The sequence below is a fragment of the Equus quagga genome, chromosome 15 (assembly GCF_021613505.1).
Source record: "Equus quagga isolate Etosha38 chromosome 15, UCLA_HA_Equagga_1.0, whole genome shotgun sequence".
NCBI classification, from domain to species: Eukaryota; Metazoa; Chordata; class Mammalia; order Perissodactyla; family Equidae; genus Equus; species Equus quagga.
The window spans coordinates 92,016,390-92,036,568 of record NC_060281.1 but is presented as its reverse complement, the minus strand read 5'-3'; the positions used below and the strand labels follow the sequence as shown (position 1 = coordinate 92,036,568).

Sequence of the window (20,179 nt, the reverse complement as noted above, 5' to 3'; positions counted from 1 at the left end):
TAAAACTATACAATTCTTAGGAGAAAACAGGGAGAAATCTTCATGACGTTGGATTTGGCACTGATTTCTTGGATATGACACCAAAAACACAGGCAACAAAAGAAATAGATAAATTAGACTTCATCAAAGTTAAAAACTTTTGTGCATCAAAGGACACTATCAACAGAATGAAAAGGGAACGCACAGAATGGGGGAGAATATTTGCAAATCATATATCTGATAAGGGGTTAAACTCCTAAAACTCAATAACAAAAAACAAACAACCTGGGGCCGGCCCCGTGGCCAAGTGGTTAAGTTCACACGCTTCTGCTTCTGCAGCCTGGGGTTTCGCCGGTTTGGATCCCAAGTGTGGACCTGGCACTGCTCATCAGGCCATGCTGAGACGGCGTCCCACATAGCACAACCAAAGGCAGTCACAACTAGAATATACAACTATGTACTGGGGGGACTGTGGAGAGAAGAAGAAGGAAAAAAAAATAAAAACAAAAAGAAGATTGGCAACAGATATTAGCTCAGGTGTTGATCTTTAAAAAACAAAAACAACCCATTAAATGGGTGTGCACAGAAGCCCTGCCTAGTCACACCCCTTAGTCTGTGATGAGCCATGGGCCCTGGAATGCAGGTGTCTATGAGGTGCAGACATCTGAAGGCTAGGCTTCTGCTTAGAAATTTCTTTCTCCCTATTTCTCTTCTCCCCAGCTCTGGGTGCAGAGTAGGCCCTCAGGGAGTCTGTTGAGTAAAGAAAGGCAGCTGGCTCAGCTGGGGCTGTGGGCAGAGGATCTCATGGCTGGGGACTGTGGCAGTCAAAAGAGAAATCAGCTTTTTATTCCTGATTGTAGTGAGCAAGTGTTTTATAGAAAATTTAGAAAATAGGAAAAACATGAAGAAGTTCAAAAATCATCTCTAGTCCTCTGACCCAGAGATAGACCATAGCTAACATTTTGGCACGTTTCTTTTCAGTCCTTTTTATGCTATTTTAGCATAATTGGCATCATAATGTCTGTATAATTTTGTGGCGTTCCCCTCTGTTTTACAATATAATGTGAGCATTTTCCTTCACCATAAAAAATTGTTTTTAAACTCTTAACCAGCTTCATAATGTTCAACATGGGGGCAGTCCCTTATTTATTACCCTACATTAGAAATTGTTATGTATTTATTCACTCAGTTGTTCACCGCTATTACAAATGATGCTGGGATGAACATTTTAATGGATAAATTAATCTTATTTCTGTAGTTTTCTTTAGGATATGTTCCAAGACATGGAATTCACTGTGTTAACAAGCGTCCCATCTTGTCAAGAACTGGGAAGAAGCTGAGATCTAACCCTATTTGCAAGCTGACAAGTTAGCCTACCTCTTTTCCATGGATGCTGGCAAAAGACACGACACTCCGGGGTCAGAGACAAAGGAATTTATTACAGCAATAGCAGCAGCCAGAATACCAGCATTTTCTTGCAGTAGTTCCCTGAGCCCTAATTCCCACAGGATGACACAAAGAGGGCCACGTGACTCCTGTACATGCAGTGGGTTGCATATGGAGAGAAAGGGAAAAAGGGAGAAGAGAGCTTTGAGAATTTAAATCTTTTACACCGGGCAGTAAAGTATGCCTGCCTCTTGCTCTAAAGGCACTATCTCTATCCGCCAAAGTCACAAGAACATCTGCCTTTTGCTCCAGAGGGAGACCTATCTCTGACTTCCAAGGCTGTGGCTCTACAAACATCCTTGAAAAGACAGTCCAGGGCAAAGGCATTTGTGATTTTAACTCACAAGTCATGCAGAAATGCGAGAAATGTGAGAGACCCACAGCAATAACTTCCAACAATATCCACCCCTCATTTCTACACCATCTTGACTTTTGGCAATTTCCCCACAAGTATACCACGCCATCAGTTGCTCTGATTAATCTGACCAACAGGGGCTGGACCAAATCATTTCAGTTGTCCTCATAGCATTTAGTTAATTTCATCCATGGCACTTCAAGGAGCAGAGTGAGCCCAACCTGCCTCCTCAGTCCTGCCCCCCAGGGTCCTCCACCCAACAAGACTGGACAAATCTAATATACTGTCAAGGTCTACCTTAGAAAAAGCCAAGTGGCTTTCTCAGATATTGACCTTTCCACTTGGCCTAGGTCATTAATCCAAGTACAGCAGGATATATTAGGTATTGACCATTCTCCACTTTGGCCCACAGGGAGGAAGTATAGGCAAGTCGATCATCCATATCAACCCTGGCCAGTGAGTTGGATAAATGTTGTATCACCTTTTCTAATCGGATGACTACCATCTCAGGGAGAACTGCTCATGGAGTGCACATAAATAATGAGTCAGTTATGGGTCCAGGGAGCTCGCCTGAGTAACTAGGGCTAGCCTCATTTTAGCAAGATCTCCATAGTTGTCTGTGGGCTGCCTGATCTATTGGTGGTATATATTTAAACACTTGAAGGTCTCTTATGACCACTATGAAGATGCAAGACACTGTTTTGAGAAGATTGGTAAATTACTGCCTGCCTTCCACACAAGAACAGTCATCAGGGCACACGTGGTGCCCCTAGACAGAAAATGTTGTTTGCAAGTGTTGGGGTCCCCCAAGAGGGACCTATATAAGTCAGGGCACAGGTTGATAATGCCTCCAGTGTGGCCTCCTGGCCAGCTGGTAGGCCTTCGGGTTCCCAGTTTAGTTTGAATAAATTGAGTCTAATCCTTGTATTTGGAAGGACTGCCTGAGGGCAGTCAGTCCACTCTATCCTGTTTGCCCACGCCACCAGCTGGGTGGCATTTGTCCTCCTCACAGAATGACTGAGAGAGGTATATGGGAAGGGGGGTTGGGAAGACATCTGGTGGTATTGCAGGTGTTTCTCCTGGGAGATGCAGGAGCCAGGGATAGCCCCTGCATTTCTAGACTTCAAGTAAGGTTAATAGGAATGGCGATCATGCTGTGGTCAAAGCCATCTGGTCAGGATAAAGGCAAACTCTGCCATCAGTTACATTTAAGGTGCTTGCAAACGTTTGGGAGAGCTGCCCCAGGGCATGTTTGTTCGTAAGGAAGCCTCCAAAAAAACAAAGATCATTAATGATTAATGCCCCTCTCTACCTTTATCCTGGGATCCAAGGTGTTTCCTACCTAGGTACCAAAGTTGCTTCTCCCACTCCAAAATCAGTGTAACTCAATTCCAGTAGCTAAAACATCACCTATTTTTTTTCTTTTTCCAGTTGTCCCTTTCTCAAACCCAAACCTTTTGTTTGGAAGGGTCAAATACAAGAGGAATACGGGCATTTTTATAAAATGCACAGAAACCCATTTTGTTCCCCACTTTGTCCCACGTGGGCCGCCATAGGGGAGTCTCAGTGAGCAATGTGCTCCCCCAAGTGGTCGTTATCCTTATGATCTAAAACTATGTCAACCAACAAGAGAATCCAAGTGGCTGAACCAGAATCAAGTTTGGAATCCCTAGGCTCCCTTTTGGCTGGGCTGTCACCTAAAAGATGTCCCAACCAGGCTGGCCTAGAGTTGCTCTTAGGGGAAAGAAAGAAACAACGTGCCCAGGAATAGTCAGGTCCGAATTGCCAAATTTCAAAATAGGTCCTTATGACCTTCATACCACTTTCATCCAGATATACCCAGGAAGTGGCCTTTCTAAGACAGCTGCATTCAGTGACCAAGATGCTTTATGAAAGTGCATGGACCAGGAGGGAGTGAGGGAGGTAGAGTCAGAAACCTTTTTGAGTTGATTTTTGAGGAGGTATTCCAGTGTTGAACAATTCTAGATGCCCGTGAAATGTGTGGGGAGGTACATTGAATACTTTGCCCACCCATTGTTAAGTAGCTTTTATGGCAAAAGGTGCACCCTCATCAGATTGCAAATGGCCCATAAAGCCAAAAACATCATATGGATTAGTTTCAAGGGCTACAATGATGTGTCCAGAGTTGGCTGATTGGACTGCAACAGCAACTCCCTAACCTGAAAAAGTATCAGCAGTGGCTAGACACCACCAGTAGCCTTGAGAGGGGTCAGAGTTATGATGGAATTAATCTGCCATGAGCAGACCAGGGCCATGCCTTGTGCAAGGTGACCTCCTTCTCTGCAAGAGAAATGGGCCAGCCCTTGGCAGGGATCACAACTCTGGCATGTGGTGGTAGCCTCTGCATCAGAAACCATCTTTTCCTTTGTGCCTGATCCACAATGGTGGATGTGTTGCCATGCCCAGCACGACGATGGATCCAGGGGGCAATCTGGGTGGTGCAGGTGGTACAATCAATAGCCTTATTCCAGTTGGTCTCATCAGAGAACAGGCTCTTACCCTGGACATCTACATGAGTGCCTAGACAGGTTGATCACAGCCACAATTTATTTCCACAGTTCATGGTCCTAAAAAGGGGTATCTTTACTCTGCCAGTTTGAGGTTTTCTAAGTGGCAGACCAAGCAACTAGGCCACTGGCGACAGCCCAAAAGTCAGTAGAAATATACCAAGGTTTATCAAGTGGAGTATTGGCCCAGGGCTGTAAGATTGGCCTTGAGTTGCATCTACTGAGCAGAGGCACTCACTTCCATTTTCTATTCTGGGTAGTGCTGCTGAGGGTGAACAGCACCGCAGCCCCGTGGACACTATTAGGTTCAGCTTACTTGACCTGTTGGTAAACTAGGCCCAGGCATTTCAGGGAACTTGAGGTCACCAGTGAGCCAGTGGCTTTGTTTTGGTGGAGTAGGGGATATGTTTCCCCCAAAAGATTAGCTGCCAATTTTTTCGTGTAAAGCTGAGGTATCCCTTGGGCCAGGCCAGCTGTGTTCTTGAATGTTCCATTTCCGTTTCACAAGCAAGACTTCCATGGGTCAGGTGTTCAGTTTCAACAAGAGCCCAGTAGTAAGCTTTTCAAAAGGAGTGTACGTGGTTACTGTGTCAGGGAGGCAGTACATCCAAAACCCCAAGGGGCACCTCTGGGTGTAATCTGCCTCCCTTTGCCAGAGGCTCCAATTAGCACAGTCATCAGTCACAGAGACTTATATGTCTTAAGGGGCTCATAGGGTTGTGGGGTCCCAAACTTAGAGAGTGGGCCACAGCTTGCTGCATGGCTTCCAATGCAGGCTGTGGTTTAGGCCTTGCTCAAAGAGTGCTGGCTTGCAGGTTAGCCAATATAAAGGACCAAGTAGGATGCCCAGGTGGGGCAATACTGTCTCTAATATCCAAAGATTCCCAGAAGGTGCCAAGCTTCTTTTTTGGGAGTGGTGGAGGGGTAAAGAGGAGGCTGCAGCTTTTCCTTGACTGCTGGGGGAATTGGGCATGGTGAATCTGCCCACGTAGTCCCAAGAAACTGAACTAGGTCAGAGTTTATCAGTCATCCCTGCTGGTGGAGGTATGAAAACACTACAGTCAGGATCTCTGAGGCTGGGGCTTTTGACTTGCCACCAACAGGACATCGTCCATGTAGTGAAAGTTTTGGACATCTGAGGGTGAAGGGACTCATGCTAAATCCTGACCTACCCACAGGGGGCAAGAGGGGAGTTCATCCCTCTAGCACTTAGAGAAGTGCATGCAGGTCTTCCTGATTGGGAGAATCTTCTCTGGCACTTATGAGCTGGAAGGACAAGCATCAATTCCTGTGACATCTTCAGATGTAGATGCAACAATACATTGAGCTGGACTAAAGGGCCGCAGGTACTTAGATTTTCTCCCCCGACTGGACAACCAAACCTGTCAGTTGAATTTGTGCCCTCTCTCCGCAAGGGGACTGGGTGGGATAGTGACTTGGGAACTCATATCCAGCAGAGCCATAAAAGTTTATGGTCCTCCTGTCTCCAAAATTCCCCAGTGTGCTCAGACAGGTGCATGTGGGCTTTTGTCTCCCTTGAGGACAGGGAGACCTCAGTCCTGACCTCATTTCTCCTTAAAGCAGCTGAGGGTGGGGTGGAGAGGAACTGAGGGAGCAGGAATGGTGGAGGGAGAAAGTGGCTCTACGCCATTAAACAAGGGAATGTTCCCCTTCAGTTTCCAGTGGCGTGGCTTTGGTTCATAAATTTTCAGCCCTGCCCCATCCCCACAGCAGTTGGCAAGGCCATCCTTACTAAGGATATTTCCTTCAGCTTTGGGGACCCCTTGATCTGGTGGGGGCTGCAGGGCTTTTGTTCTTGGCTGACACAGACTAGATGTGAGCCCCTGTAACGTGTTTTTGAGAGTCCAGCTTAATCTGAGACGTTCGCTGCCCCCCTTGTCAATACCACTTCAGTTTTCACTCAGTTTTAGCATAAGGAAGGTTGGAGAGTTTTCCTGGGTGGTGGGGCTGACTGCAAGAATTTATCTAGACTTCTTTGGGTCAGTTTCTCATTCTCATCTGCGACCTTCATCAGTATTGCAAACTAATCGGAGACAGTAAGAGCCCAGATACAAGTCAATGCTTCGTCTATGGCTTTCTGTAGGAGCTTGTCTTAGGGGAATCTCTCTGTTTCAGGGCCAAAGCTCCTTTGTAGCAGCCAGGACCCAGTGCAAAGAAAACCTCCAGGGCCTTTTACTATTGTCTCCTAATGGAGTTGAGTTTGGCATGAGAGAAAGCAGGAGGGGCCGAGCCAACAGAAGGCCCAGCTGTGCCATTCCTCCTTAGCAAGCGCTGCATGCTGCAACCCGTCATCTCCCAAGCCAACCAGGCAAGGTTCCAGTGAGCCGCCTGCTTTCTTCCACAGCTGTCTTGAATTTCCTACCCTTCAGGCCCAGTGTAGGTGTGCATCTCTGTAACCGGTCTTTGAAAGGAGTCACAACCATCCACCCACCCAAGACTTAGTACTGGCCATTACAATGGGGAAGACATGAAGCTGACCACCAGATAGTAGAGGATGCCTCCTGCCCAAGGAGAGTTAGCAACAATCAGCCCATCATCCAGGTAGCTGTCTCTGAACCTACTTCCGGGGACTAGCCTGCAGCCCCTCCCCAGTTCTTCTTCATTCACAGGCAATAAAGTGAAGGGCCACTGATCACCTGATTACCATACAAGTTGCTCAACAAGTTTGCTCCTGACTCACAAGGACCTCTCATGAATTGGCCTGTAAGGCTCTCATCTTTCTTCTTGCGGAAAGCCATGTCTCTATCAGCATCCCATTCTTGCCATAACTGTCAAGAACCATAAAGGGCCTTATTGGCAAGTCAGCCTGCCCCACTTCCATGGATGCTAATAGAAGACATGACATTCCTGAGTCACAGCTGTCAACTTAAAAAGCAAATTTGCTGTTATTTTATCTCAAAATGAGTTTATAAGGGAATAGCCAAAAGAATTGCAATTTGGGATGTGCGTGCTGTGGCAAACCAGAGGCAAATCCAGAAAACAAAGTAGGCGGGCTGCCTTTATAGAGAGAAAGGGGGAGTAGGGAGGGGCTGTTCTAAAGGAAAGTCCATTGGAGGAGAGGCAGCAATGGCCTCTTATTGGCTGGGCTGTTGCCGGGTGGGGAGAGAAGTCTTCCTTCAGTAGTAGCGTAGTTTTGCTTCCTGTCCAAGATGCAAGCACTTCTCTTCCTGTTTGGACTAATTGATGAGGTTTGAAAGGGCATGGGAACTCCCACTACAGGCCTTCCTGACTCCAATTTAGTTAAGGTTTCTTTTCTTAATTTCCACAGAGCAAAGCATGGTTTATTATAGCAATAGCTGTAGCCAGAGCACCAGCATTTTCTTGCAGTTAATCTCCAGCCCCATTTCCAAAGGGGGCCAGGGGATACCTGCACAGGCAGTGGGTTGTGTTAAGGAGAGGTGCCCCGAGCTTAAAGAATCTGAATCTTATAATGGGCACTGCGTTTGCCCATCATTGTCTTTTGCTCTGAAGGGAGACATGTCAGGCCTTCCAAGGCTATTTGCTATAGAAACATCCCTGAAAAGGCAGTTCCAAATGGAGGTAGCCAGTGCCTCTGCTAGCGAGACATGCAGAAATGCAGCTACCCGTGGAGAATTGCCTCCCAATAGTATACTGCAAATTACCTGTAAAAAACATTACCAGTTTACACTCCCACCTGTCCTTGTAGGAGAGCGTGTCTGCTGAATTCTGTATGACATCAAAGGTTCAAATACAGCCTCCTCTTTTTTTCTTTTTTAAAGATTGGCACCTGAGCTAACAACTGTTGCCAATCTTTTTTTTTCTGCTTTATCTCCTCAACTTCCCCCCCCCCCCCCACATAGTTGTATATCTTAATTGCAGGTCCTTCTAGCTGTGGCATGTGGGATGCCGCCTCAACGTGGCCTGATGAGCAGTGCTATGTCTGCACTCAGCATCTGAACTGGCGAAACCCTGGGCCGCCGATGCGGAGCGCACGAACTTAATCACTCAGCCCCGAGGCCAGTCCCCCAGCCTCCTCTTTAACGATGACCTATGGTTCTGAAAATTACAGGAAAGTCACTAAAACAGGTGTTAAAGATCTGCTGCTGGCCATTCATTCATGTACTTTATCGAGCACCTACTCAGTCTCAGGTGCTGGGGCTACAGCAGTGGAGACAGGTAGGCAGGATGATGTCGTTGGGGTCACGGGGAAGGAGTGGAGGTGCTCCTTTAAAAGTGGAGGGAGGGCACAGGGGAGGAAACAGCAGGTGCAAAGGCCCTGAGGGAGGAGTGGACTTTGCCAGGTAGGAGGTACCAAGAGGAGGCCAGCTTGGCTTCCTCGTGGGTCTCTTGTGAGGGTGGAATGAGGTGTGGACATCAGGCCATTGTAAATCAAGGGGCTCCATGGGCCGACCCAGTGGCGCAGTGGTTAAGTTCGCACCTTCTGCTTTGGCAGCCCGGTGTTCACCGATTCGGATCCCGGGTGTGGACATGGCACTGCTTGTCAAGCCATGCTGTGGTAGGCGTCCCACATATAAAGTGGAAGAAGATGGGCACGGATGTTAGCTCAGGGCCAGTCTTCCTCAGCAAAAAGAGGAGGATTGGCAACAGATGCTTTCTCAGAGCTTATCTTCCTAAAAAAAAAAAAAGGGGGGGGCTCCAAACAGCTTGGGGAGACTGGTTGACCAGATCTCCCAGGGCTGGGGGAAGCCCAGGATTTCACCTGGCAGGGGAGATCCTCAGGAAGCAGTATTCAGAATGCATGTCAGGGCGGGCAGCCAGGGAGAGGCAAAGAGGCAGGAGGCTGGGGGGAGGAGAGGAAGGAGGAGCCACTTGCGAGGCCACTGCGCTGGGCCCGTGGGAGTCTCAGCCTCCATTTCCTGGCACTGAGGTTTTTCCATAAACACTCAAGTCCAGCTGGTCCCATCACAGGGCCCCTGGGACCCGCAGCTCAGCAAGATGACATCTCAGTATCTTCCTGGTTTTCTCAATTCTGTTCTGAAGCTGGAGGGTGAGGCAAGTCCCTGGAGAACATGGCAGGGGCAGGTGAGAAGGAGGCAGGGAGAGCAGGATCTGCGCTCTTCCAGGGTACTGGGGCCACATGCCAGGCTTTCCACCTGAATGCAGGCCCCCAGGGGCCAGCAGCCCATCTCTGCCTCCAGAACTCAGAGTTCACTTCCTGGCTCTTCTGGCATTGGCTCACTCCTACTGGGTCACCGGGGCTGCTTCTGACCATGGCCTGGACTGAGGGTTGGGAAAACAGCAATGATGGGTTTGGGTCTAGCTCTGCCCATAGCTTGTTGAGTGATGACCTTGGGCCAGTCGCTCCCCTCTCTGGGCTGCAGTCTTCCTCTTGGACTAGACCAGTGGTTACCCAAATGTCAGCATATTTCACGGAATAACAGTGTTACACAAAACCAAAGTGTGGTTAAGTAATTTGGGGAAATTCTAAATGAATGGGGTCCCCTTGCCGCAGGATTATACAGAGCCTTTCCTGCTCATCGTAAGTCTCCCAGAGGGAACTGCAGCATGAAGCATTTGCCAAGCTGACCTACCAGGGCACCCCTTTGTATGGGACTTCTCGCCATGGGCATTCTGAAGGACATGCCTCTGGGTGTGCTAGACCAGATGGTCTCCAGGGACATTCCTAGCTCTGTTCTGAGATTTGAAAAATGGAACCACCCATTGGCTGTCATGGCAGGCAGCTTTGCAGATGACTTCCAGGATACTTGCCTTCTGGTATTCCCATCCTGCATAATGCCTGGTGTATGCTGGACCTACTGATTGCTTCTAACAAACAGAGCACTGCAGAAGTGATGGGATGTCATCTGAGATTAGGTTATAAAAAGGCTGTAGCTTCCGTCCTTGCACCCTCGCATGTTCTCTCTCATTCTCTCTCATGTGGCCACTGAATGCAATTATGGGAGAAAAGTGACAGAATGAAGGAGGTGTTAACATAGGGGGGACAAAGTGGGTGGAATGGTGAGTCCTGTGGAGTTGACTGTCCAGAGCATGCAGGGTGGGGATAGAGGGGGGACAGGCTGAGGCCTCCTGGGAGGGGTCCCATTGGGAGCCAAGGGGCCAGGCCAGAGCAGAGATCTGAGCCTAGATGCCACACCAGAGCCAACTCCCCAGGGGTGAGAGGGCACACATGCCACCCCACCTTGCTAGTTAGTGTCCAGACTAGTGTCATGTCAGGACACGCAGGCAGCCTGTGGCCGGCAGCCCTGTGAGTGAACCCGGAAGCAGATGCTCCAGCCCCAGTTGAGCCTTGAGGTGACAGCAGCCCTGGCCAAGAGCTTGAGGGCAACCTCTTAAGAGGCCCTGGGCCAAAAGCACCAGCCCAGCTGCACCCACACGCCTGACCCACAAAAACTGTGAGATAATAAATGAAATGTTTGTTGTTTTAAACTGCTAAGTTTTGGGGTAATTTGTTATGCAGCAGTAGATAAGTAGTAAAATTGTACAGTGTCTTCTACAACCAATGTGTGTGTGATTCTATTGGCATAACACTGATTGCATGTGTAATAGTGGAAACCTACTTGTCTTGTGATATGCCCGTGTGTCTCCCCTGTAACTGGGTGTCTAGTGTCCTCTGGTGGCCCCCAGGAGTTCTGGGGTGTAAGGAGGTAGCCCCGTAAGGTGATGTGCAGACAGGAGGTGGGCTTACAAGGCATTTGGACATAGGGGTGGTATACCCTTCCAAAAAGCAATCTGGACACTAACTAGCAAGGTGGGGTGGCATGTGTGCTCTCTCACCCCTGGGGAATTGGCTCTGGTATGGCATCTGGGCTCAGATCTCTGCTCTGGCCTGACCCCTTGGCTCCCAATGGGGCCTCTCCCAGGCTTCAGCCTGTACCCCCCACTATCCCCACCCTGCATGCTCTGGGCAGCCAAGTCCACCCAGGACTCACCACTTTGTCCCTCCTACGTTGACACTTCCCTCATTCTGTCGTTTTTCTCCCATAACTGCATTCAGTGGCCACTCAAACGCCCCATTCTCTCCCATGCCTGTCTCAACCCCTGATACGCCCATTCAGGATGGGGCCCCTTCCCCTAGGGTGGGCAGAAGGTTCACACTGAGGGGCAGAGAAGGGTGAGCTCACTGCCAGTGTTCACGTGCTGTTGGCTACATGTGTAGGACACCTGGTATGCTGCCTGGAACACTCCAGCGGGGCACCCCAGCTAGTCACTCAATCAGTCACCTTCCTGACTGAAGGTATGTCTACAAGTTGGCTCTCCAGTGTGGAGGAAAGAGTTCAAGACCTTGGTCAGAACTGCTACTAATCTATCTCTGCAATGTGGGGCTTGGGGAGAGCCAGGCAGCAGTGAGTCAGGTTGAGCACAGGCCAGAGACTAGGACCCTACCTGAGAAGCCAGCTCGGCTCTATAGCTCCCTGTGGGACCTGGGGTGGGTCTGAGGTGCCAGATTAATGGAAGATTTCCAAACATACCCTTTTCCAGGAGTAGAATTCTTATCAGATGGGGTACTAGAAGAGCCCAATAGCTAGCAGATAAGGGGAACTGCTGGTTGTGGGGGAGCATGGTGGGGGCAGGGCTGGGGGCCCTCTATTCCCTCCTGTGGGCTCCACTGTCCCCTCGCTTGACACCCCCACCCCTCACAGGCCCTCCTCCTGCCCAAGGCTGTGCATCCTCCACGCCCTCTCCAGGAACCAGTCAAGCTGAGCCCCGAGGCCCTTCCATCTCCAGCACCGCCCCCTAGGCCTTGCACAAGCATCAAGGCCTGAACAGGAGAAAACCAGATTCCAGTCCCAGCTAACAAGAGGCACAGCAAGTCACGGACTAGGTGCCCCTGTGCTCAGGCTGAGAACTTGGGGAGGAGACGAGAATTCACGAAGGCAGGCCAGGGCCTGCCATCATTTTGCAGTGAGAATGTTTATTGAGAATGGCTCATTACAAACAAAATATATTTATGTATAAAATCTCTGCAGTGCAAAAGATCCCTTTTGTCCCCATGTGGCTAGAGTGAACAAAGCCAGCTGTCCAGTGTGGTTTTGGGGGCTGCACTGGTCCCCCAGCATGTGGACAGGGGGTCGCAGGTGCCACATGCTGTGGGCAGAAGTTCCTGACATCCAGGCTCCTTCTCCGGCCCCATTTTCATGACTTGTGCAAGGACACAACATAGTGTGGTTTGTGTTCTGCCTCCATGACCATCCCCAGGCAGATGGCACCATCTCGCTGGCAGGCAGCTTTCTTGTTCAGCTTCCAGACAGGTGACATCTAATTGTGGCTTGTCCTGAGAAGCCACCATCTGAGCCCAGGGACTGAGCGTTTCTACATGTTACATGGTGGACCGAGGTGCTGTGACCACTCTTGGTGGAGGCAGTTCTCCATGACAGCCCCATCAGCATGTGCACTGTGCCTCGCTCACATTCAGCCAGCCTGAAAGCTACACTTCCTCTCATTGTTTTCCTTGATACATCTATTCTCACCAGGATTTTGTCCAGACCCCTCCTGACGATGCCCAGACCCCACAGCTGCCATGTGTGGTACTCCTGAGCATAGAACCAGAGCTCCCTGGGGTCTTGGGCTACCTAGCATTAAGGCAACAGAGATGAGACCAGTCTAAAGGCAACACTAGTCTCTGAAACTGGGGGGCTGCCCAGCTCACAGCGCCTCCCTCTTGGCCAAAGGTTGTGCCTGGCGTTGAGGAGCAATATGACTGGTGGTCTGACAGCCCTTGTAAGCAGAGCCCTCCTCTGCTCCTCAGAGCAGCCACGGTGGGGAGGGCTGAGCCGGCAGGTCGGGACAGAGGCTGAGCGTGGTTTGCAGCTTGGGTGAGGGGCAGCTGCCGCCACTGCATCATGCCTTGGGCACTGGAAGACCAAGACACAGGAGTGCAGGGGCGGTGTGGCTGTTGGGGCATCCTGCCCTTTGCCAGAGGCAGCCCATGAGGGGTGGGAATCCCAGCCCCTTTGGGAATGGTCCATTTCCCTCATTTTTTAGGTGCAGACCTGGGTTCAAGAGTTCTCCCCAGACCGGGTGGATTCTGTCTGGAAGGTGAGGGGCCCAGGCACTCATCCCAGCGGCCGTGAGTTCCCCTTCTCTTTGTAAGAGAACTTGGGCTGGCTTACCTACCCTGTAAAGAGAGGTGTCTGTGGTTCCAAAGTACCTGCAATGTCACTATTATTGTCTTACGTGAGGGTGATTCTCACTTCCCAAAAGTGAAAACTTAAATCTAAAAAAAAAAAAAAAAAAAAATCAAACACCCCTGCCCCCGCCCCCCAAAAAAAAGAAAGAAGAAAAGAAACAGCTCTAGTCCATGTTACGTGCCATGCTATGTGATCCTGGGCGGGCAGCTCCCTCCTCTGTCAAGATGGAAGAGACCCATCATTCTGTGCAAAAGGTCCGGGCGTGAACACCAGGGTGGGTGGGGGGCCACAGGCCGCCCGTGCCATTGCTTCAGGAGCGCAGGCCTCAGTGCCCCAGAATGCTCAGCCCCATGAGACCTGGGGCTCCTACACTCGGAGATCGGGCCCCACTGTCGGGACTTAGGCTAGAGTTAGGAGGCCTTGTGGGTGAGGGGATCTTTGGGGCCCAGGAAGCTGTTCCCGGCCCTTGGGATCAGACATTCTTGGAGCACACTCAGCACTGCCAGACAGCAGGAGCCAGGGCCCCACCTATTCCCCTGAGGACCCTCCACCCTACACAGCTGGAGTACCTGGAGGGCCGTGGCGGACCTCAGAGTCCTTTCTGCCTGAGGTCCAGCCCTCCCTAGGGCCTGGAGGCCTCACAACCAGCCACAGGAACGCGGGTCCAGTGCGAGGCAAGAGGGGGTGGTGGCACCAAAGGGCAGAGGGGGTCTGCAGCACTTCCAGGGGAGATGGTGAGGGCAGTTCCCAGCGAGGCCTGGAGCAGTCCACAGCCCCAGGGCTGGGGTCAGATACAAACACGCTGATGCTGTCCTGACAAGTGGCGTCTCTCTCCAGGGCTCAGTCCAGGTCTGTCGGGAGACAGGCTCAGACTTCTCCCCCAACCCTGGCTCTTAGGCAACAAGGGCACCTGTGGGGCGGGACGTCCCCTGGGCACAGTTGGAGTCAGGCTCAGGGTCCTGGGGGAGGCTCTGCTCAGACACTCCGGGGATGCTTCCAGCAACCAGCAGGTGCCCAGGGTAAGTGGCCTGACGACACAAGCAGCACTGGTGGACAGAGCAGGTGCGCCGCAGCCTCCTAGGGTCCCCTGGGGCTTTGTCCCATAGGCCAAGGCTGCAGTTCCGCATCTGGGCCCCAGTGGCGGGAGCCTGGGCCAGGGACACCTGAGTGGGCCCAGCAGGGTCGGGGCAGGGTGGGGTCTGAGGGCCTGGGGACACCAGGCTCCTGCTGTCAGCTGTCCAAGTAGACAAAGAGGATGTCCTCATCTGTGCCGTAGCTGGTTCTGGCCTCCTCGAAGTTACTGATGCTGGTGCTGCACATTCCTGCTGGGGGCGGAGGGGCAGAGCAAGGTTGGCAGGTGGGGGGAGCACCCCCGTCACTGGCACCCAGGGGAGCTGAGGGAGGTCTGACCATGTCCTGCCTTCCTGGCCACCTCTTGCCACTCAAGTCTTTCACCCTCAGGAAGCCCTCCTTGACTATTTCAGCCTTCATGAGCTCCTTCTCTGACCCCTCCCCAGGTTAGCAGATGGAAAGTGAGGCCCAGAGAAGGGAATAAACATCTTGAGGCCACGTGGGTAAGTCTGTGTGAGTCAGGGCTGTCTTTCCCCATCCCCAGGGCAGTGGGGAGCCCTGGATGGGTCTGGAGCAGGGGCTGGGGCTGGGCAGACTTTCCTTTCTGATGAGCATACTGGCTGTCCTGGGAGGGCCAGAGTCGTGGAGGAGGGAGGCAACTGCAGCCTGGGCAGCATGAGGCGGAGGCTGAGGTGGAGGCGGGGCCCTGGGTAGTGGCAATGTGGGAGGGAGATGGCCTGGCCTGGTGATGACTGGAGTATGGAGGAGGCCAGCATGGCCCCAGGTCTGTGGCTTGTTTGCTGCATGGCCAGAGGGGTGACACAGATGACAGGAGCCCAGGAAGAGCAGGGGCTCTGGGGAGAAGGCCATGAGGGAGGTCTTGGCCACAGCAGATTGATTTGGAAAGAGTCATGGGGGCGGGCATAACAGACCTGAAAGCAGCTCCACCCGCTGTCCCCACCCTTGACACTCACGGTCTGCGTAGGCTGGGTTGTTGTAGAAGATGCAGCTGGTGGCCCGGTTGTAGCCACGCAGCACGATGAAGTGACCCTGGTAGTCAGGGGTGCGGCAGAAGCAGTGGTGGCCACTGGGGGCAAAGCAGCAGTACTTGACGGGGCTGGAGCAGAGGTCACAGTGCAGCACCCCTGAGTTCACCAGCACAATGGCCACGTGGCCCTGGGCCAGGTGCTCCTGGATGTCCTGCACACTCACGGCACTGTGGGTGGAAAGAGGGTCAGCTGGTGCTGCTGGGCCCCATTCCCCATCTGTCAAGTGGAACCCTGCTTGGACCCCTGTTCTGTTCTATGTCACAAAGCTTAGGGACATGGCTCTTCTTCCCTCTGCCCTGAGCTCCTTGCAGGCAGGGACATTCTGCTTTGTCACTGTGACCCAGGCCAAGCACAGGACTGGGGGAGCGGCTCTGAGTGTGCCCGAGGGCAAGCTGGCCCCGTCAGGCCCTTCCCAGGATGGCAGGAGGTTAGCTCCAGACAGGCACCTGTCAAAGGCCACTGGAGCACCCCAAGGGACCCCACCTCCCAGCTTGGTTAGTGAATTTTTTCAGCAGAGCACTCCTCCTTGGTCCTTTACCCTCATCATGTGTGGTTTACATTGGAAACTGTCAGTTTAACTTAATTTCCAAAATCTGAGCCAAGCAGGGCTTCACCAGTTTAAAAACAAAATGCTTCTCTGAAAGGGCTATTTTTCTTTTTTCCTAAGGCTCCTTGTGGCAGAGGGGGTTGCCTGAGAAAGGCTGGTTGGCAGCGCTTCCAGGGGGACACTCAGTTCATCAGAGCCAGCTGCCCCTGAGGCAGACTCTTAGGCCCTGCCCCATTCGATGCCCCACAGAAGGCAGCACATCCAAATAAGAACCCAGAAAAAGAGAAGGCCTGGGAGTGGGGGCATCCTTCAGGCTGGGGCTCCACCATTTTTGCTGGGGGGGATGCTCACCCACTTAGGCCCTCCTTCCTTAGCAATCTCCTCAGGAATGGCGGCGTTAGCACTACGTGGCCTGGCTCAACCCCAGCCCAGGCCCTTGTCATGTGGCAGTCTGGTTTGCGGCCTGTGCTGGGAAAACATGCCATTTTTCCATTTGGTCTTTGAAATGAAATAGCTGGCTGAGTTCCCAATGGTATGTACAAGAGTGAGATTTCAGCCACAGGAAAAAAGCAGGGGCTGAGCTGGAAGGAAAAGCAGCGGGCTTCATGGAATAACTGGGTGTGGAAGTGCCGGGTTCAGATCACAGCACGGCCAAGTTGTTGGCGGTGACTGCAGGCAGCTCGCACTGTTCTTCCCGTCTTCAGTTTCCTCACCTTAGGAATGGGGACAGCACCTATCAAGTGCCACTGCATAAACACACGCTGCCTTTCCTTCCAACATGTACTCAAGCGGCCGAGGAACGTGTGGAGGCTCTTCCTCCGTTTTCCAAGTTGCCTACTGTGCGGCTACACTACGTTAATAACGAAACAGCAATCTGTAAAGGACACGGAGACCTGAGGAGAGTGGTCCAGGGGAGCCTGGCCGTGGTCTGAGCCAGCAACCTTGAGCAGGGTGTCCACAGTGAGCCCCGAGAAGAAAGTCGCTCGCGTGTGGGCGAGTTACTCCCAGGGTTTGCCTGAATCCTGCCCCCACATCTAGATGAGAGGGGAGAGACCCACATAGGGTCACAGCAGCCCGTGGGGAGATCTGGGAGCCAGGCCTTCCTACACAGCCCACACAGGAGCTGTCCTGTCACCCTCTATCACCCTGCTGGCACGTTCCTCAGGCCGTCGCCCCTTCATTAGGGTTCCTGTGTTCTGCTCACCAATCTGTGAGCAGCCTGAGGGCTGGCTAGAGTCTGTTTTGCTCACCTGTCCCTCCAGCCCTGCTCAAGCTCTACCCCAGGCCAGAGTTTTGTGTATCGTAGGTCAATAGCCCTACTTGTCCCCATTTTATGGATGGAAAAACTAAGGCTCGAAGGGGGAGAGGGGAACAAGTCAGTGTCACAGCCACCCGGGTAGGAAACCCAATTCTACCTGACCTCCGGGTCCCTAGCCTTTCCTGTGTGCCATCCTACAAGTCTGCGGGTGAGCAGGTGAGCAAGGAAGGGCGGGGGGAGGCTCACCATTTCTCCACCAGCACCTTGCAGGCCTTGGCTTGTGCAAACAGCTGGTTTACCCGGGTCTCCTCTGTGTCAAAGTGCTTTCTGTAGAAGGACTGAAAAGAGAAGGGCAGTTGGAGGGGCCACCCATCCTCACCTGATCTGGACGAAGTAAACAGCACATTATGGAGTTAGAGACGGTGGGAGAGCAGAGGAGCCTGGCCTGCCTGGGGAGCTGACACATATAGCATGCCTGAGCGGAAAGCTGTCTGTGGCGAGCTGGCAGGGTGGCTGACTGGAGTGCAAAGGACCACCCAGGGGCACAAGGAGGATGCTCAGGAGATGGGGGGGCAGCCAGGCTCGGGTGGGCACCCTGAGGAAGGTTAGTCACCCCTGGGCTTGTGCACACCCGAGGGCGTGAGCAGGAGTCTGCAGTAAACGAGCAAAGTGAGGGCTGAGCCCATCTGACACTTCGCCCCCATCCGGCTCTGCCAAGAGAGGTCTGTGGAACATACTTTGTCTGGTGCAGGGGCCTTAAGAGGGCCAGGGCCCCCGTGGGGGAGGCAGGTGACCCTGTTCTTGGGCCCTTTTCTCTGCCCCGAAGCCATGGTGACCAAGCCAAACCCATGAGCCTTCTTCCCCTGGCCTAGAAGGTTTGCAGGAGAGTTAGGCTGACCAGCACTGGCCACCATGTGACAACCCTCTTGCCAAAAAGGCCATGGCGACCCTACTCTGTCAAGTTTCAGAGCCCAGGCCGAGATCTGCCTCCGAGGCTGACAAGACCAGCCCTAGCTGTGCAGGGAGAGAAAACGCACTGGTGTATCAGCAAGGCGATGCTGGCATTCTTTTTCAAAAGAAAAGAAAAAAAAAGGAAAGACAGCATTTTGGTTTTTCTTCCAGAATACCAATTACCCAGCTTGGAGCCAGCTGTCCCCCTGAGAAGGAAGAAAATGGGCAAATGATGGCCAGACGAGGTCAAAGTGATGTGCTCTGAAGCTGTGCTGAGGGACAGCAGGGAAAGATGCAGGAAGGTGGCCTGAGACGCTCCTCCGCACGTCCTCAACTGCGGTCGGAGGCAGGAGAAGAGGTCACTGGGCTGGGGGTGCCGGGAGGGACCCAACTTGCCGCTCAGATCCGCTGGAGAGACTGCATCTCAAGGTCACCTGGTCTGACCGGCTCCCAAGTCCTGCCCATAGCAGTTCTGATGCTGCTCCCTGGTCTCTGCACACCTGTGTGTCTGCTTGGGTCTTGACCACACCCTCTTCCAATGAGTGGACCTGGTGAAGGCTCGGCGGCCAGCCACTCACCTGGTTTTTGTAGCCTTTGTCAACGCCCAGGGTCTGGGTACAGAAGCGGTGCCTCACGCCAAAGTGGCGCATCAGGTAGGCCAGGTCGATGGTCCAAATGCTCCTGGTCAGCCGCAGCTCCTGCAGGGCACTCTCGAACTCACTGTCGTCCAGCTGGCCCAGGTACCTGTGGGCAGACAGGCTGCTAAGGTTGGCTCGCCCTAGAGAGGCAGCTGGTCTGGGTCACCCTCCACCCGTGGGCCCATCAGCCACTGTCAGAGCTCCTGCTCCCTGGAAGTCTCTGTCCTTTGTCATGAAACCCTATGTCGTGCCGGGGCACAACCTGAGGCTGCCTGGGGTGCACGCTGACCTCGGAGTCAAGGGCCGAGATTTTGCTTCTCAAGTCTCTTGCAGGCTGTGTGACTTTGGGCAAGCTGCCGACCCTCGCTGGCCTCACTAGCTTTGTTTCTAGGATGAGGTGCTTGGACTACATCAGTGGTTTTCTAAGTTTTAGGCACACAGAACCCTTTTGTTAAACCTTTTCTTGCCTGGAATTCCAGGATGTAAAACGGGTAAGGGAGAAGCTGCCCTGGGGTTCCAGGCGGCAGCCTGAAAACTCTCCTACAAGGAGATGCCCTTGGTCCCTCCAGGCTCTGATGGTCAAGACTCCTGGGATGTTCATGCAGCCTCAGCTTAGCAGTTAGCTCCCCAGTGACACAGTCTCCCAGGAGCCCGAGGCCAGAAGGGTGAGGGCCCCCTGTCCCATCATGGGCTCAGTCTGTGGGCCAGGCGTGGGCACCTGGGACTTCCCCAGCTATCCCCTCAGGTACTCCCAGAGTGGAGACTGGAAGGCCTGGTCCACTTCTTGCTTATGCAGATGGGACCGAGCCTGGATGGAAGCTGAACCTCCCACAAGCCCCAACCAACGACAGCCACGCGGATGATGAATCCCACCCAGGTCTCTCCCTGCGTCTTCCCCAAGCCAGAGTAGGTGGTGTGGATGGGGAGGGCCTAGGCCTACCCACTCACCGCAGCACCATCCTGGAGCAGGCCAGGCCGCAGTCCCAGTGGTAGAGCTGCTGGATGATGGGCACCGGCAGCTGCACAAAATCCCCTGCATGGAAACATGAGGAGGTCACAGGTCCTTGGCATAGTGCCTGCCACTGCCACCCCCATTGCAGCCACCATCTTTGGCTCCTGCCCAGATCCTGCAGGGGCTATTCAGGAGCCAGCCCATAGCTTTTCGGGTTCCCCAATCCTTTCTCCTTATAACAGCAGTGATCTCCCCAAAACACCAGTCAGAATAGCTCAGCCTGACTCAAAACCCTCCAATAGGTTGGTTCCCA

At 52.7% G+C, this 20,179-nt stretch overlaps 1 protein-coding gene across 8 annotated transcripts in view; it reads right to left on the bottom strand.

The window, feature by feature from the left end:
* Window positions 1-12,172: 12,172 nt before the first annotated feature.
* Window positions 12,173-20,179, bottom strand: part of GUCD1 (guanylyl cyclase domain containing 1) — a 13,114-nt gene continuing 5,107 nt past the window's right edge. For 3 of the 8 annotated variants that reach the window (XM_046639476.1, XM_046639473.1, XM_046639477.1), the window contains exons 2-7: window positions 19,863-19,947; window positions 18,855-19,020; window positions 17,572-17,663; window positions 16,419-16,535; window positions 15,446-15,687; window positions 12,173-14,725 (exon numbers count right to left, since the gene is read on the bottom strand). In XM_046639476.1, the coding sequence (XP_046495432.1) occupies window positions 14,631-14,725; window positions 15,446-15,687; window positions 16,419-16,535; window positions 17,572-17,663; window positions 18,855-19,020; window positions 19,863-19,873 (723 nt within the window). In that variant the 5' untranslated portion in view covers window positions 19,874-19,947 and the 3' untranslated portion in view covers window positions 12,173-14,630. Of the gene's footprint in view, window positions 14,726-15,445; window positions 15,688-16,418; window positions 16,536-17,571; window positions 17,664-18,854; window positions 19,021-19,854; window positions 19,948-20,179 lie in introns of all 8 variants that reach the window. The other 5 variants (XM_046639480.1, XM_046639474.1, XM_046639478.1 and 2 more) reach the window with 5 other exon arrangements.